We start from the raw sequence: 17,987 nt of genomic DNA, 5'->3' as shown, positions 1-17,987 counted from the left end.
GATTTGCCATGCAAAAAGAATTAAGTTCTTATGCATCAAATAAGTTGCATGACAACATTTTCTTTCTTTGTCTAAAACGATGAAGACAAAACATCAGTTTTAAGTGTTGACACAGCACTAATGCAAACATTTGTTATAATTACCCTGTCCATTCCTGTAGCAGACCATTAATTATTCCTTTTAAGACTGACTTCTGAACATCTTGAGGCTATGGAAAAAGGAGAGGAAAAATCAAATCTGAAGTAACTATACATGTTCAAGACAAGATATTGTAACAAAAAATTAGTTTGTTTTGCTTGTGATTCAAGACAGTGAAGAAATCTTTTGTGTTATGATGCTGAGGTCCTAAGTATCTTCTTCACAGATTACTAGCTGAGGCCTGAGGTTGTACCAGTTGTGGCTTTCAACACTTAAACTAACTTAAAAACTGTAAATATAATGTCTAAATTACTTCTGCCTTTTGTTTACTAGGCACAGTATTTACTTTTTGCTATCCCCATCCTCACATTTTCTTTATTTCCCACCATGCAGTGTCCCACCACAAGTCATGTTATAACTTGAAAGTGGCCTTTAAGATCTACCACAATATAAACTGTGCTTTAGGAGGAAATTTTTCCTACTTGTCTTTTATTAGAGCAGCTTTCATGATTCTATGGCAAATTCTCATGGGATCGTTTTAAGTGTGTTTTGAGAGATTCTTCAGAAATCATGCATATCTGAGGAAAACTTTTAGTATAAATTGCTTCTTAGCATATTTCTTCACTGAAATAATTGTTACGTTTTAAAACATGAATTATTTTCTTCTACTTACAGTATTTAATAAGGCATCATAGACAACATCCACAAATTTTGCATCGATTCCAGAGTCCTCAATGGTATTAAATGGAGAACTGGTATCTTTCTGTAAGTTAGATAATACATGAAGCATTTTGGGTTTGAAATACTTCAAATATTTTATCTATCCTTGAAAAAGATAATTCTAACAGTTTAAGAAAACATATATAACTTTTTTCCTTATCAAAACAAAAGAATACAGGTTTCTGTAATTAATACGTGAAAAATGAAGCAAAACAACAGTACTCTGACACATTGGCAATATTCAGGTAATTCCATTACCTTGCCATTCTATTTTAAAAATGTAAGAGGGCTTCAAATAATGAATTACATCGAACTTTCATCTTTTATCTTTGTTGTGGATCCATCATCAGACAAAAGTAATGACCTTTTAAGAATTCAATATATTTTAAAGTAATTAAAAGTCACAGGTTATTTGTCTAGGTTCAGGCCCTATTGTCCATATGAAATACCATAAGCATAGTTTGCTCTATAACAGGTAGGAAATAATAATAATTTAGCATGAATTAAGAAACACAAATATAGCTATTTCTCAAGGAAAACCAAGCATGCCATCATAACACATGAACAGCTCTACTAGAGCCCATATCACACCCTTTTTTAGGGACAGAGAATTTCTGTTTCCAGATTTGCCTGGGTCTCCACATTAGCTGCATTAGTTTGGATGTTTTAAAACTGTAATTTGTGCAGAAAGTATCCACACAGTCATACTGGAATTTTAAAGCTCCACATAAACTTGAAATATAGTTGCTTAAACTGGAAACAATGAAGAAATACAATAACAGATTGTCTATCAAAGGCAAGCGAGATTGTGACAAAATGATCATAGTGGCCTTTGAGTTAAAGGCTTGTAAGCCTTTAACTGATATTTTTGTAAACATTTTGAAAATGCAAAGCACTGTAGTTACTAAATAGTATTATGATTTATTTTCTACCTTAAATGCAGCATTTATCTCCAGAAAAGAATCAAATGTTGTAGAATAAAAATAATGTACAGCTTTCCAATCTCCCGACGCCTTGGACTTTTCTATATCATCCCTAGAAAGAATACATTAAAATACTGGTAATATAAGGGTCTGATCTTTTCAGCCACTTAAGACTCTAGAATGCACTGAAACTAAGCTTTTCTCACCAAGCACACTTAGAAGACAGACAAGTATAATATCAGTATCTTTCTAACATCTTCCTTGTCATTTAAAGATCATGGTATTATAAGAGAACAAAAGCATAGTTTGTGTTTGATACACCTGAGCAATGTCTTTTATTCAAAATGTTAATTCACAATGTCACAGTTCAGTATGTTAAGACAAATAATTAGCAGAACAAAATTATGCTGAAGCTACACTAACACGAGATAAAATTTCTCAGACTAATTTATTTAAGTATAAAGGCTCCTAAACCAATTACATTCATTACCATTTCTGCAAAATTTTATTCCTCTTCAAATATTTCAAATAAAACTATCTTAGGCACATGACAAAGTGGTCACTGGGGACAGCCCACATGGCTTCACTACAGGCAAATTGTGCCTGACAAATGTGGTGGCCTTCTACAATGGGGTTACAGTGGTGGTGGATGATGGAAGTATGACTGATATCATCTACCTGGACTTGTTCAAGGCCTTCCCCTGGAAGCCCCTTCCTCTTGCTTTGCAGTAGACTGTCCAAGAAAGTCTCAGCATGGGGAAACCAAAACCCAGCTCAGTGTAGGGAGCAGCTGTCAGATCCAACAAAGAAGAACCTAGCCATTCCTGGTGGATGGCAGTCATGGGAGAGGGGCAATGGAAGGGTAGTAGGGGCTCACAGCAGAGGATTAAAAGGGACAGGACAAGGGGTAACAGTTTTAAAATGCAGGAGGGTCAATTTAGGTTAGGTATAAGAAGTAGTTTTTTACAATGAGGGCGGTGAAACACTTCCACAAGTTACCCAGAGAGGTGTTGGATGTCCCACCCCTGGAAACATTCAAAATCAGCTGGGAGAGGGCTCTGAGCAACCTGATTTAGTTGAAGATGTCCCTGCTTATTGCAAGGAGGTTGGACTAGGTGAACTTTAAAGGTCTCCTCCAATACAAACCTATATTATGTTGGACTCAATGATCCCAGGTCTTTTCCAACCTAGTTTATTCTGTGATTTTGATTCTATGATTTAACACTGTCCTGCATGATATCCTTGTCTCTAAACTGGACAGACATGGATTTGATGGGTGGACCACTTGGTGGATAAGGAATTGGCTGGATGGTTGCAGTCAAAGACCTGTGGTCAATGACTCAATGTTCAAGTGGAGACCAGAGAAAAGTGGCTCAGTTGTCAGTGACAAGTTCCTCGACTTTTCAAATTCTCCTTTACACCGCTTGCCTTTCCCACCAAAATACACACCGGACAATCAAAAAGCATTCCTTTTCTTCACTGAATGCACAAAATTTCAAACGTGGAAAAGAGAAATAATTGGTAGTATAAACAAAATACCTAAGACTGCAAGGGATTTTACAGCCTACAATAAGCGACACATATTTTTTTCCAAAACTAAACACCCATTGAACTTCTAACTCTGAAGTATATGTGTGGTGGTTTGAAGTTGGTTCCCTGCCAAGTCTCCAAACCTTACCAATATGTTTTGCCATTTTCTGCATGGAACAACACTTCAAGGTAAAAAAAAAATTTTGATAATTTTCACAGCTACAGAGTTATTGATTCCACCATCACAACCAAACTCTTGTCAGTCTTACTCAACTGCTTCCTCATTTGACACTGACAAAATCAAATGTATGAACTAGGTCAAAATGAAAAAAAAGTCCAAAGAAAGAAAGAAAGCACACTTTTAAGAACACCAGTATAACTTACTGAAAATCTTTCACAGTTTTGGTTCGAATGGGAAGGGAAGGTTCAGGAGGAAATGGTGCTTTCGGTTCTTGGGGTAACGTATCTATGGACATGCGCTGCTTTTGCCGTACGTCGAGGCAAATAGGTGGTAGGTCTCTCACTAAAAAAAGGTAAAGAAGAATAAACACAACGCAATCATATCCATAAATATTTAGTTAGTAAAATGCAGATGTATAGGAACTAGGAAAAAAAAGAAAACACAGTGTTTGATCTTACATCTTTAAACAAGGATTTTTCTTACCATTTGCACCTCCCAGACATGATGGAAACTTTGACTAATTGAAAGAAATAGCAGTGTTGCCCCCTATTGTATTTACAATATAGATTTTAAATACTGTAATATACAAACTGCAACAATGGTGTTTCCTACAGCTATGAAAAATCTCAAGCACAACCACACCAAAGTCCAGCTGTCATACAAGGACAAGACTTCAGTCCATTTTTCTACACCGTGACATATAATTTTATCTAGAGCTGACTGCAGATCATCTACTGCCTCCTTAAAGAACTCCTCCAATAAATTAAATGGGAAAGGCAAACTTTTTTGTCTTACAGAGAATTTGTGAAACAATAGCATCTTTAAAAATTTCCTCAAAAAATTTGGCTGCCATTCTAGCACTAGCAGTGCTTTACCAAGGTCTTTCTATTTTACTCCTTACTTTCTATTTGATCTGAGAACATAGTATCGAGTTAGTGAGGCAAGATTAGGTAACAGTGCAGCTGCTGTTAGAGGAGAAATCGGGCTGCTTGTACGTCAGACACAATCAGTTCCAAAACACACCTACCATGGGCCAAAGCTGACTGAGCCCATCATTGACACTGGTAGCATCCCTATGATAATATATTTAAGAAAGGGTAAAAAACACTGCACAGCAGCTGAGAGAGGAGGGATTAAAAACAAACAACCAACTCCCCTTCAGACACACAGATGAGCGGAAAAGGAGGAGGAGGAGATGCTCCAGGGTCTGGAGCAGAGATTCCCCTGCAGCCAGTGAAGACCACAGCGAAGCAGGTTATCCCTCTGCAGCACCACTGGGGAGCAGAGATCCCCCTGCAGCCTATGGAGAGCCCATGCCTGAGCAGCTGCTGGCAGGAATTCTGGCCCATTGGGGACCCACACTGGAACACGCCATTCCTAACGGACTGTACCCTGTGGAAAGGGCCCACATTTGAGTAGTTCTTCAAGAACTGCAACTCATGGAAAGGACTCATGTTGGAGAAGTCTGTGAAAGACTGTATCCCATGGGAGAGTCCCCATGCTGGAGCAGGGGAGCAGAGTGAGGAGGAAAGGGTAGCAGAGTTCAAGTTATGAGCTGACTGCAATTCCCATTCCTCACTCCTCTGTGCCACTTGGAGGAAAGAAGGCAGTAGAGTGGGGAAAAAAGGAGGGAAGTTGAGACTGGGAACAAGGAGGCATGGGTGGTCAGGGCAGGGGAAGGTGTTTTGGGTTTGTTTTGTTTAACTGACAGTAAATTAATATCCTCAAATCTGCTCTGCTTATGACAGTAATTGGAGAGTGGATTCCCTGTCTTTATCTCAACCCATGAGCTTTTTTATCTTATTTTCTCCCCATGTCCTGTTGAGGAGGGGGAGCAGCAGCTCAGAGTGCGTCTGGTAGCCAGTTAAGGTAAACCCATCCAAAACATGAAAAAAAATTTCCAGGGCATTTCCAACACTCATTTTATGACAAATATCCTCAAAGTGCTTTTTTAATCTGATTTATACTGTACATTTTAAAAAGCATTTATATGAATTGTGACATATGTTTGGGATAAAAGACACTACATAAAATAAAACTGTCCTCAAAAGTCAAACATATTTAACAAAAATCCTCTATGAAGGATCTTTATGTCTAAGAGCTCCCTAAGCCTTTTCCAAGAGGTGTTTTTTTTAAAAATTAACTACACATCAAAGTAGTATCACTACTCTGCTCCCTACTCATTTATCACAGCAGGGAAACAGATGCTAACAAAATCCCCATATCCCAAAAGCAGATTCTTTTCACTCATGCTAATGACAGAGAAACTGTCATTGTGACTTAGCTCAGTCACCATTCATGGGATAACAGATCAGAACTGCCCTCAATCCCCTGACTATGGCATCAACTACAGATATGGATATTCACAGCTGGAATTTAAAGCTATTTGAAGAGAAAAGTAGTAATTAAAAAAAAACCACGTGGACAAACATACTAAAGTAATTCAAGCCAAGCTGCCAAACAATCCCACCACGCAAGTGCTCTGCTATTGTGCATCATTTCCTGAAGGCAGGATGGACTGACTTCAAAGAAACTAAGACTTTGTCTTATTTTTATATTCTGAGAATAACAAGCCATTTTCAGTTGTCTCATTCTATCTTCTCAATTTTAAATGGATTTTAAAATTGAGTTATAACCTACTGATTTATAACCAGCTGAATACACTGAAATGAGGAAAATATTCTTTTCACATCTGCTGACAGAAACTGTTTCTCATTTCAGCAAACTGAGGCTGCAGGTGCTAAGCTGCACCCTGCCATCCATGCAGTTTTCTTTGAAATACATGCAGTTTAATTTTGATATGCTAAAATTGATTTTTAATAATATGTTTAACAAATAGGGTTAACTTCAATATGTTTTGTCATCATTCGAGTTGATTTGTAAATAGATTTATTTGCTCATTTGCCAGTCAAGAGTACTAATTAAGATCTGTCATGAGTGTCATCCAGGAGAAACTTGAAACTTTACTTATTTAGTTGATAAGCAGTAATAACACAATATTATGAGAAAAAACAATCATTCTGGCTTCTTGCCCAGTTATGTCAAGTAAAAAGATTCAGCAATGCATGGCTGGTTAAGGAATGATCAAAAACTCTGGGGAAGAAAATCTCATTGATACAAAGCAGAATTGAGTAGCACAGGGAAGCTCAGAGTAAATGAATTTAGAACAGCAGTTAATTTCATGGTGATCAACACAGCTGCTGGCAGATAAAAATTTTCAAGATAGTTAAAGCAAACAAAACTTACTTGTATTTGTAACATTAGAAAAGAACTATATCAATATATTTAATATATAAATTTTATACCAGACCATTGTTATATTAGAAGACCTGTTACATGGGGCAGCTATGTAGCAAACAAACATCTCCCTGGCCTTCATGTTGTATTTACCAGTGTTACCTCTTCCATACTTTTGTTTTCAGTGAAATTAACATCCTTTAACTGTATATATATATATATATCTACACGTGCTCAGAGAGAGAGCACATGTATAGATATAAATATAGAGATATATATATTTATAAACAAACACATGCCAAAACACCAACTAAGCATTATTCCTGATTGCCAGAGAAAAAGCAGTATTTTTAACTGAGACATCTGTTTCAATTGTTACTTATTCTATACAATACTGACTCAAAATAGTCACCTTGCACTGTTGCTAAAAATAATCTGGTTTTATACAGGCAAGTTACTCTGATCCTGAAACTACCAAAATATCTGCTCAATTTTACACACTGAGCTCTATTTCAAGAATATATCCTTGACTATAATAAATACTGCCATGTATTAGTGGGGTGAAAATTAACAACTAAGTACTTATGAGGCAATAATTACAACTGGGACAGTATTATGTGCAGCAAAACTGAGGGCACTTCAACAGAAAGGTGTTTACAGTTCACCATTTTTGCCAGGTACAAAAAAAAAAAAAAAAGGCAGGAGGGCAGGAGAGGAGCATATTTCTTCTGTTTAGTGAAATGAATTCTGCAAGAGGGTACTGCATTTTTCACATTGCTTGACCCAATATTAATTTTACTTTGTCCTAAATTTTATTAAGCATCAGGCTTTCATACTGTAACCTAAGATTGTACTAAGTAACTATTCAGACAGAAGCTGGACGGGAAACAATTAAGGCTTGGAGCCTGAATGAACTGCATGCATGTTTCTGGTATAGAGGCTAGCAGCTGAGTAGTTAATATTGATAGGAGGTCACTTTTAGTTTCTGAGGAAAATAATGTTATCCAAGAAAGGCAAAATATTTTATTTCTCTGAGGACTTTTAGATTGCAACAATAGTGCAATTGCTTCTATGCAATTCACATATGAAGAGTTCTTTAAAATACAGAGGTGAGAGCAATGGCCACCTGAAGGTCATCTTCCAGCTTTGTTACACCACTTTGTAAGAATCAGCAGAGCTCTGACCTGCTTTGCAGCATCTTCTTTTTGCCTTAGCCCACATATTGCCCTCAAGAACACCACTTTGACCTTAACTCTGGTATGTTATGCAGCAGTGGGAGAATTCTTTACTGGCCATCTCCAGCCACTGTGGTTTCCTCTGTGTAGTACAAAGTGACTTGAGCAAAGCACAGAATCCTGTCTGATACATCATTCAAACAATACTGCCTTTTGTGTTTCAGTGATTGCCCTTGTTTTGGAAGTAGAAAGCACGTCTTTATCCCATAACAAAAATTGATTTTAAAAAAAAAGAAAAAAAAACTTGCACTGACTTCTCATTTTTCAGTATAGCTAGAACAAAGATTCCTTTAGTAAGGGTCCAGTGCTGCAAGTTATGAGCCATCTCTTAAAGCAGTTTCTTTTTTTCTAGCCTCAAATTCATTGAGTGCTACAATGACTTAGCCAACCACAACACAATAAAGCTGAAAAGGACTTGCTCAGAGACAAAATCAATACAAACCTGACAAATATTTGTACAGACTCTTCATAAAAGTCCCAAAATACAGAAATTCCATATCCTAGCCCAAAAACCTAATAAAAATTCCAGGTCTAACCACAACATCATCTCATCTAGGCTTTATGATTCTAGCCTACCAAACTGAATATAGAGCTCCACTTTATCCTTTCATCAGTTATTGTTTTACCTCATCATACCAAAACAACCTTCCTTCTTGCCTTTAAAGCTCTTTAGAACTTATCAGTCTTTGCCTGTGCATTTTATTTTGTGTCAGCACTGGCCTTCATCTTCACTGAAAAACACCATCTCTCAGCAACTGTCTCCCTTAAAAGCCTTATGATTGCCTCATCCCTGACATCCTTCAGATGGCAACTGAAAAACGTTCTCCAAAATTCTGACACAATTTCTAGAGACACTGCCTGATTGTAGTTAGACAAAGAGTCTCTGCAGATAGACTACTGAATTGGTAACTTTCTTTAACTTCAGATGATTATTTCATCCTCCAGGTCTATTTGTTTTTCTCTTCTCCAACTTGTCTCTATGACACAACCTCTACTGAGGATGGACTATCATATATATCACTGCCTGCCTGTACAATGTACAACACAGCATAATTTAATGAAAACTAGATTTCTAGTTTCTGCCAATACAAATATTGGCAGAAAACTGAGCACCTTCTTACCTTGGTAACCAAGTAACACAGGGCTTTTATTCTCTTACCGGTTTTGATGTTGGGTATAACAAGTTGTGTAGGTGAATTTCTGTTTCCGATGCCTTCTTTCTTTTGGTTGATAGTTGTGATGAAATTGCTGAAAGTGGAAAACTGATTTTTGGCTCCTCCCTCCAACCCCTGTAATTAAGATGACAATATGCTATAAAGGGCTAATACATTACTGCAAGAGTAATCTTACTAGTGAGGTATTACACATAATTCTCTTAAATACCTTTTATCTTGAAATCAGAGAGGTAAAAACTAAATGAGACATAAGCAATGATTCTGCAATTTTGTTTCAAATTAAATCAGGAGATACACCATAAAATTCCTTTTCATTACATTAAAAACCCTCAAGTATTAATTTGCAGGATGTGAAGATATCCTTGGACTACTGTGAGGAAAACACAATACAATTAGAATGCTGACAATATTCAGACTGTCTGTATCCAAATGTCTAACTCCTCTTATATTCCTCCCTACATCCAACTCAGTTTAAACAGATGAAAGTGTCACATACTCCTTTTTCCAAATAACCCTAATATACTGAAGTATTCTTGAAAAATTTCCCAAGACTTGAAATGCAGAGCCAAAAATTCTAACTTGCTAATAAAACTTAAATACTGACTACCTGGGTAAAACTCCCAAATGATTCCAATTGCCAGCATCTGCTGCTAGGTAAAAAAGGCTAACCAACAAACATTTGTTACCACAAATGCTAAAAGGAGCGCTAAAAGGAACTCTACTTGAGTACCACAAGTCTCTGCTAAGAAGTGTTGTGTACTAATGTGTTTTAACAATGAACAGAAGTGAAATCACACAACAGACTTCAGAAAGACTGCGCCAGTTAGTCTGTTTTACACTCGGTGCTATTAGATATAGTTATTTACTCTTGAATTTGCAAAGTATGGATGTGTTAAGGGGTTTGCCTAAGATGATAGAAGTCGCATGATGAAGATTTTAATTTTCATATCAGCTCCAAGTCATCAGTTGATATCAGGAAAAGGTAGGTCAACTTAAAAAAAGATACACACTCTTCCTGCACATCATGATTTTCAGCCTCACCGAACCTAAAGACTCATTTGTTTGATATCTGGCATCTCTGCTCTCAGCTGGAAAAAATGTTTCCATAAAAATCAAAACTTTAATTCCCATAATGAGAATAAAAACCCTAGAAATAATTAGCATCCTATCAAAATTTTTAAGCCAGTACATTTCCCTTTCCGCTTAAGAGAAATAAATTTGAACTACAACATGTAGCCAGAGTTCTGAGGAAAGAACTTCACTTCCACCACAACATCCTGAAATACCACCAGGAGGGTAATAACAGCCCATAAACCTACCACACCACAGTGTGCACAACCCGGAACACTGCCAGGAATTTTAAATAACTGTGGCACAAACAGCTATTTTTCCATGGCTTATAACTCAGTACATAACCAACTTGAACAATCAGCAGGACATCTAGCTTCAAAAATTCCAAGTCTCAATTTCTAGTTCCAAATTCCTTGTACGAAACAAACATTCAAAAATAAAATGTAACTACCACAGTAATTTTCGCATTAACTTTTTCTTTTGTTCTACAATCTTTGAAATATCAAAAAGACGCTTCTTAAAAAATCACCTGGCACGTGACTGGAGAAAAACAGACCCTGAACAAAGATCATTGACTGAAAAAGAACTTTTAAACAAATCCAGATCTGAGGTCAATCTGCTCTGTCACAAAATGTATGTTCCAGGCAGAAAACCTCTGAAGCTCAGACTAGCCAAATTATGATGAATAGGGAATAGATAGCACAGATAATTGAGAAAATGAGATTTATGAAATAAATTATTGTGACACCCTTTTTGACCGACTTAGCTTTCTAGGTTTTACTCCAGCAATGCCACTAAAATACTACAGGTGAATAGTTATTTTAAAACTTTCTTCTTAATGCCACCTCCCTCAGAAGTGATTATAAAGAACAAAAATTGCACATGCTGTAACTCCATCATCCTGCTTCAAGTGCAGTTCTAACAAAGACAAACATATGGACAAACAAATGGACAAAAGCTTCATTGGAAGGTTCTGGAGGAATACTGGGAAACTTCATGCTCATTAATGAGGAACTCTGACAACTCCTGGGGTGTAATCTAGGACAAGAGCACAGCACCATGTCATACTTACAAAATTTTGTAGGAGGTCACTGAGCTTCTGAGCCTACACACATACTGCCATCAGAAAACTGAACATGCAATCCCCTCCCCCCTCCCCACCATAAGGATTGAGTATGATTAGAGGGAGTAAGTGGATCAAAGTTATCTTTAGTCCTGTTTTAAGAGCATATTAATAATCCACAACTCTGTTGGCTTCTTAGTGGAAGTTTTCCCTTCGTAAGACTGAAGAGGTACTAGCATTATATTTTACAAATCTATGATTTTCATTATTGAAGTGAAATTAAATGGTGAAAACAAGTCAAACTGTTTGTGAAGAGCACATACAGACCGCCCTCTGGGAAGAGGCAAAAGATCATCTAGAGGAGTTTCTTGAAAATCCTATGTTAGCCCTAACATTGCTTATTTAAAAGCCATATGTATGTGGCAAGCAAAGACTAGTGAAAACTAAAAGATTTTCTTCCCTGTGCAAGAAGACACGGAGGACACTCATTACCAAAAGGCAACTGACAATGCAACAGCCTACACAAGAAGCAGGATTTCCCCTTCCATTCATAGCTTGAAAGGTGTAACTCTGGACTGGTTTTGCTCCAAGAAATCTCTGTTTGTTCCTGCTTACTAGGGAGCAAGTTATTTACCTTCCCACGAGTTTCTTTTCAGAATCTGAATACTGACATCCAAACCATCACCCCTTGTGCATTATTTCTAATCACCATTTGGACCATAAGAAAAGCCTGAACTCCTTGCAGGATTAAGTTAATTTATTCATGGACTAATTTAATCTCCACAATGTTCCTTAGAAATAAAAGAAAGAAATCAAACAAGCATTAAGCAATTCATTTTCAGCTATTCCATTAGAATTTTTAATTCAAGAATTTGTATTAAAATCATGCTATGTAAGATGAATGTCACAACATACTTCACTAACCCCTGGAATTAGATGCGTCAGCTGGTCACAACTGGGGCTTAGCAGATCAAGGGTCCAATACCCTCTTTACAGCAACTCAAAGATCTTGCAAAAGCATACCAACATTCCCTGTTTGGTGTATTTCAATCAAAACTGGCATTCTGCTACAGAGAAACCCAGGGCTATGGAATTGTCTCTGACAGCTCTCCACAAAACTCTCTCCCTCTTTGTAACATACTATTGAACCCCATATACAGCTCTTTGTAAATTCAAGCCCTGCCCTGCATTTGACAAGCAGTGACATCCAGCCAGATCTGAGCTCCTCTGCAGCAGGTCAACGTAGAGAACTTGTGCCTGTGGGCAGCGGTTCAGAGGTACATGAAGGACGTTCACTACAAGAAGTTCTTCTGATTCTTTAAGGCAGTTGGGATTCTCCACGGCTGTCCAGGTGCACACATTTTTCATTAGCTGAGCTGAGCCTGACACATTTTACGCCATCACTTGTATCTTTATTCTAAAGGACTGGTATTTGCCATACAAAGTCTGGAGGTTTTCAAAGGTAAAAATAACTCCTGGGCACTTGTCCATTACAGACTTGTCCCACCACACTGGTATTTGAATCACAAGAACAAACACATTCTGACAAATTTGCAAAGCTGAAAGTCTTTCAGAAGATTGGAACATTTAGACAAAACAAAAAATTGGCAGAATTGCTCCAAGGAGTTTGTAGTTTGCATATGATTACTTAGTTCAACATTACAACTATTTCCTGACATTCCTAAATATTATATGCTCAATCTTTTAACATTCAATTATGTAAAATGCTAATTTCTAGTAAGTCAGATACTTATCAAAACTGTTGAACTAAAATCTCATAAGTGTATTACTTAACTACAGGATTAGTAATGTTTTTGCTCTGCTGTTGGACTGAAGTAACTTGTCCCAAGTTTTAACACCAAGCTACGTAAGATATTCAACTCATGCCAGGAAAATTTTCTGCTGACCATACAACGTTACAAAACATAAAGAAAACGACAACTTCATTTCAATTAAAAATCTCAAAGGAGGCTTCTGAAATGAAATTTTTCTGGCAAATACCCTTCTCCCAGTTTTTTACCCGCGCTAACTCATTCATGATTTCATCAAAGCGTTCGGTTCTGTCATCGTTGCTTCAACACAAAGTAAAAACCGGAAGACTTCTTAAGAAAAAGTTAAAAATACAGAACTATTTATCATCTAACTCTCTTGCCATTAAGTGTATTGTGCTCAAACCCTCCACCCCCGAGAACCCTTAATGAACACTCACCAGTGCTGCAAACCCTCAGTCATGACTAACCCCCCGGAGCAGACCGTTGTAAAATGTTAAAGAACTATAAGCGGATGGAGAATTTATAGCTTCATTATGTCACTGCTTACAGATGCACTTGTTATTTTTAAGAAACTTGAATGAAAGCCTCTCAACGGAAAAGAACATGAAAGAAAACGAACATGATGCTCCCTCCCTTCCCTCTCCCTTCCCAAATAAAGCAGCAAACACAGCAAACGAACACGGAGCGGCACAGCCGGTCCTGGTCCCCGGTCCGGTCCCGGGGGCGGCTGCCCGGGCGCTGACGGGACCTACCCCGGCAGCCGCGGTGGACGCCGACGGGATGGGCGGCAATTTCTCTCGCTCCTTTTCCTTCTCCCCTTCTTCCTCTCCTTCCTCCTCCTCGCCGCCCTCCTCGGCTGACGGGGGCGCGGTGCTGCCCTGGCTCAGCTCCGCGCCCGGCGGGAGCCCCTTGCCGGGGCCGGGGGGCAGCTCTGCGGCGGCCGTGGCCGCTGGCGGGCTCTGCAGCGACATGGTCCCGATCCCGGCCGCCCCTCAGCTGCCGCCGGCACCGAAACTCCGCGCCCTCCTCTGCTCCTCCGAGGAGCCCCCGCGGGCACCCTCAGCGCCGCCGCGGCACTGCAGCAGCCGAGCTGCTCCCGAGCGCCCAGACACCCCCGCACGGCGGGGCGGAGCGGAGCGCAGGCCGGCCGCCCCCCGCCGCGGCCCCGCCGAGGAGGGGGAGCGCGGAACGCGGCGCAGCTGAGGCGGCGGCGCCGGACCCACCCGCCGGGCGTTCCCCTCGGCGGCCGCGCCACCTACAGCCCGCGGGCGGGAAGAGGGGCCGCCGCCGCCGCCATGTTGTTTATAGGCGGCTCATGGAAACGCGCCTTGGTGACCGGGGCGCGGCGCGGGGGCAGCGGAGGACACGGCGACGGAAAACTCGCGGCGCAGGAACCGGCGCGGTGCCGGCCGGGCAGCCGGGCTGGGGCCGGGGCTGTCCCTGCGCAGTCGCTCTGGAGAGCGCTGCCGGGGTGTGGGGCCACGAGTAAACACACAAATAATAAATATAAACATAAATAGAAATAGAAATATAAACATAAATATAAGTATAAATATAAATATAAATCTGGCGTGAAAGGCCCTCGGCGCGGGTACCGTGAAGGCACGCCCGCTCCTCCTTCACCCCGGGCTGTGCTGCCAGTGGCACCTCTCACACCGTCCTGTCACCTCTTGGCACCTTCCTCGCGGCTTCATGTCATGCTCACATGAGGAAAATACAGAAATCATAGAATCGTTAAGGTTGAAAAAGCCCTTCAAGATCATCAAGTCCAACTTCGACCAAATACCACTGTGCCCACTACACCATATCATGAGGCTGAAACCTTATTGTGAAGGACTAAACCATATTGTGAAGGGTGGATGTGTAATGAATGTATGAGATGAAGTGTTGAACTGAAGTCTTTGTCCTGTCTCTGTTCAGTGGCAAAGCCAGAGCAGTGCCAGGGGTGTGCAATTGGCAGGTCTTGGCCCTTTGTTTGGGCAGGTCTGGGCAGCCTGAGGCAATACCCGCTGCTGGAGCCTCTGTGCGGCTCCCTGGGCATGCTGAAGCTTTGCTATAATTATATGAAGAAAAATTGTCTTGAGAAGAGGTGCTATGTTGAACTGGTTGCAATATAGACCAAATGTAAACAGCATTTGGCTGTAGGGTACTGAACTGCCCCTTGGCTTGGTATGTGCAGGTACAGGAGCTCTGCTGCGTGTGAGGGGACCATGTCGTGTACCCTAAACTACATCGAATTTAAGTCCTTCAAACCATTAGCTGCCAGATGGAACAAGTTTCTTTCAGATCACTCTAATCTTGTGTCTGAAGAAGAGTTTCCTTCTCAGCTTCAGGAACAGAGTGTGAATAGCACTACAGACCACTTGAAACAAATCTTCAAAATAGTTTTTCAGATGGAGGTAAACGTGATGGTTTTTCTGAGCATTGGCTTTACACAAGTAGCTCCTGCAGGAGCTGTGGGAAAGATCTCTGTAAGCGGCATAAAAGCAAAGGCACAATAGGGACTGCAGTGTTAATCTAACGCACTGAAAAATGCTTTTCCTTTCTGAATGAACTGGCAGACCTGGAGGTTTTTGGGTTTCCTTAAGAAATGGCTTTGTCTCCTTACCAAATTAAATATGAGATCTGGTTTTCCAAGAAGTTCACTGTCCTCACTGTGCTTACTTCCCAGTGGCTCTCAGCAGTTTGCGTGAATAAGCGACCTGCTGCACTTAAACAAAGCTCCCCAAACACTCACTTATCTTTTTCCTTTCCATGCCAAGAAATAACATAATGATAGTAATTGCAGCAACTTCAGTACAAGCAGCTTTACACCCAGTGGCAGTCCCTAACTAGAAATAATTGGCACAGCTGTTTTGTGGAGCTGTGCCGGCTTGAAACATGGAAAGATCTGCTCCCTCGAACCTGCAGAGAGAGATGAAACAAAGAGAAAATGAAACGTAGGAAGGCAAGTATAGGAAAAAACTCATAATTTTTTTCAGTTCCAATGAGCTATAAAGGCCTGATTTTTGACAGCTTCAAAAACACTGAAATAGCCTTCTACCAAAATTATCTCTCAAAAAGCTAATGCAACATCAAAGACGTAAATTTTACTGTCCACGCTCTCCTGTGCTATTTGAAGCTGAAGCACTCTATTGAACTAAACTAATTAAAGTGAATATTTTGACTCATGACAATTATGAAAATAGGCACAAAAGTACTGTTAAAAATTTCTTCCTATTTTTGTTATAGAGTAAAGGGACCACATACTGAAGGAGAAGCAAACACATTTTCCTACCTCTAACGAATGTAGCATACATCTGGTGCTCAGGGTTTGAAACTAAAAGTGATGATCTCGGAGGTCCTTTCCAACCTGGCTGATTCTATGATTCTATGATAACTCATACATCTACAAAACAGTCAAAGATGTAACCACAGAAGTGAAGGACATGTCTAAACTGGCTTTCAGTTTGATAGCATGGATGGATGCTAGCTGGGAGCAGCAGTGCTGCATGTAATGAGGCAATGAATGTAGACCCTGCAGTCATTTGTTGCCAAAGTGATGAACTGGGGTAGTGGGCAATGGAGCAGTCAGAAAACAGGATAAAGACAGTCTGTCTTCTAAAACACAAGATTCGTAGGATATACAGCATACACAATTTTCAAAACTAAAAGGAAGTATGCAACTGCCATTCCACAAACTTTATGAATTTGTTGGCCAGATGGCCTGGGAGTCTTGACAGAGGGCCATGCACACTCAGTGCCTGTATTTTGAAGGACCCTTTCCTTAATTTTTTAAATCTCTTCTAAGCTGCTTAGAAATCTTAAATCACATGGTGCCAGCTACCTCACAGTATTTTTTGGTGATAGGAGGAAAGGTGAAGTTCAGCTGAAAACTGTTGCTCATGCCAAGCACATGCTGCTTGGGCCTACATATCCCCCTGGTTCCTGGCTGAGTTCGCGGTCCCACTAGACCCCATACTGGCATGCCATGCTGCTGGCTCGGATAAACATATGTACACTGCAGTAACAGCCCTGAATGATTAGGTGGGAGACACAGGCAGGATGTGACCCTGAACAGATTTTCTTCTACATATGGAAAGAACAGTCCTGCCTTAGCAGGGTGTTGATCCTTTCAACCAGAATAAGACCTCCTTGACAACTTATTTTAAAACAGTTCAAAAATATGTTTCTTCTATCCAAAGAGTTTGAGTTTTCAGGAAGGGGAAAAAGTCACCGACACATCTCTGTGCAATGACGTGGCCAGGCACAGACCGCCACAGGAATGACAGATGGAACCAAACTAAATGCTAACATTTGTTCACAAATGATTAGTAAATGCTTACAAGTAATAGACGCACTCACAGAGAGTGGCATTTGGGAGTGATACACAAAGGTAAAAAATAAAAAGGGCTAAATTCCCTGGCTAGTATCTTCATGACAAATGAGAGTATCTCACATGTTTCTCTGCAGTCAGAAGTCAAATTCAGTCATAGCCAAAATTACCTCTGGTTTAATTCAGTAACATTAGGGGTAAGTTTGGCCCATAATTGGACTTTCCCTGATCTTCCAATGGTTTATTAGTGTTTGCAATCAAATGATGTCAAACATCTCTGGTGCAAACTGGTATTTTAGGAACTGAAGTGACCTGTGTCCTTTAGAAAAGGTAGGCTGAATTTTGCCATTCAGTTGGCGATATACTCGCATCACACATCTGTACTGTGTCTCTCTCTTTTACTGAGTAGTCCTGTTTCTTTCTCTTCACACCTTTTGAAGATCTTGTACACTTCCCAGTAAAAAATATTTGGATGATTAAACAGATGTGTGCTTTGTAAGATAGACCTTGAGTGGGCACAAGGGGAAGCAGAAGAGGAAGCAAAGGCTGGAGACAACCCATTTCCTCTCTATGGGAGTAGGCGAGAAAGAAATGGCTGGGAGTTTTCCAACACAACAGGTTTTCAGC

At 40.0% G+C, this 17,987-nt stretch overlaps 1 protein-coding gene across 2 annotated transcripts in view; it reads right to left on the bottom strand.

Moving 5' to 3' along the window:
• Positions 1-14,016, bottom strand: part of HECTD2 (HECT domain E3 ubiquitin protein ligase 2) — a 37,019-nt gene extending 23,003 nt beyond the window's left edge. Inside the window, exons 1-6 of one of the 2 annotated variants that reach the window (XM_029958510.1) lie at positions 13,798-14,016; positions 9,124-9,253; positions 3,696-3,834; positions 1,791-1,893; positions 812-901; positions 144-208 (exon numbers count right to left, since the gene is read on the bottom strand). In XM_029958510.1, the coding sequence (XP_029814370.1) occupies positions 144-208; positions 812-901; positions 1,791-1,893; positions 3,696-3,834; positions 9,124-9,253; positions 13,798-14,016 (746 nt within the window). The remainder of the gene's footprint in view (positions 1-143; positions 209-811; positions 902-1,790; positions 1,894-3,695; positions 3,835-9,123; positions 9,254-13,797) is intronic. The other variant, XM_025894774.2, reaches the window with a different exon arrangement.
• Between the last annotated feature and the right edge of the window lie 3,971 nt (positions 14,017-17,987).

This window comes from Manacus vitellinus, unplaced genomic scaffold, assembly GCF_001715985.3.
Source record: "Manacus vitellinus isolate BGI_N305 unplaced genomic scaffold, ASM171598v3 scaffold_15_pilon, whole genome shotgun sequence".
Taxonomy (NCBI): Eukaryota; Metazoa; Chordata; class Aves; order Passeriformes; family Pipridae; genus Manacus; species Manacus vitellinus.
The sequence above is the reverse complement of the archived record's forward strand: the minus strand, read 5'-3'. Positions and strand labels throughout refer to the sequence as shown.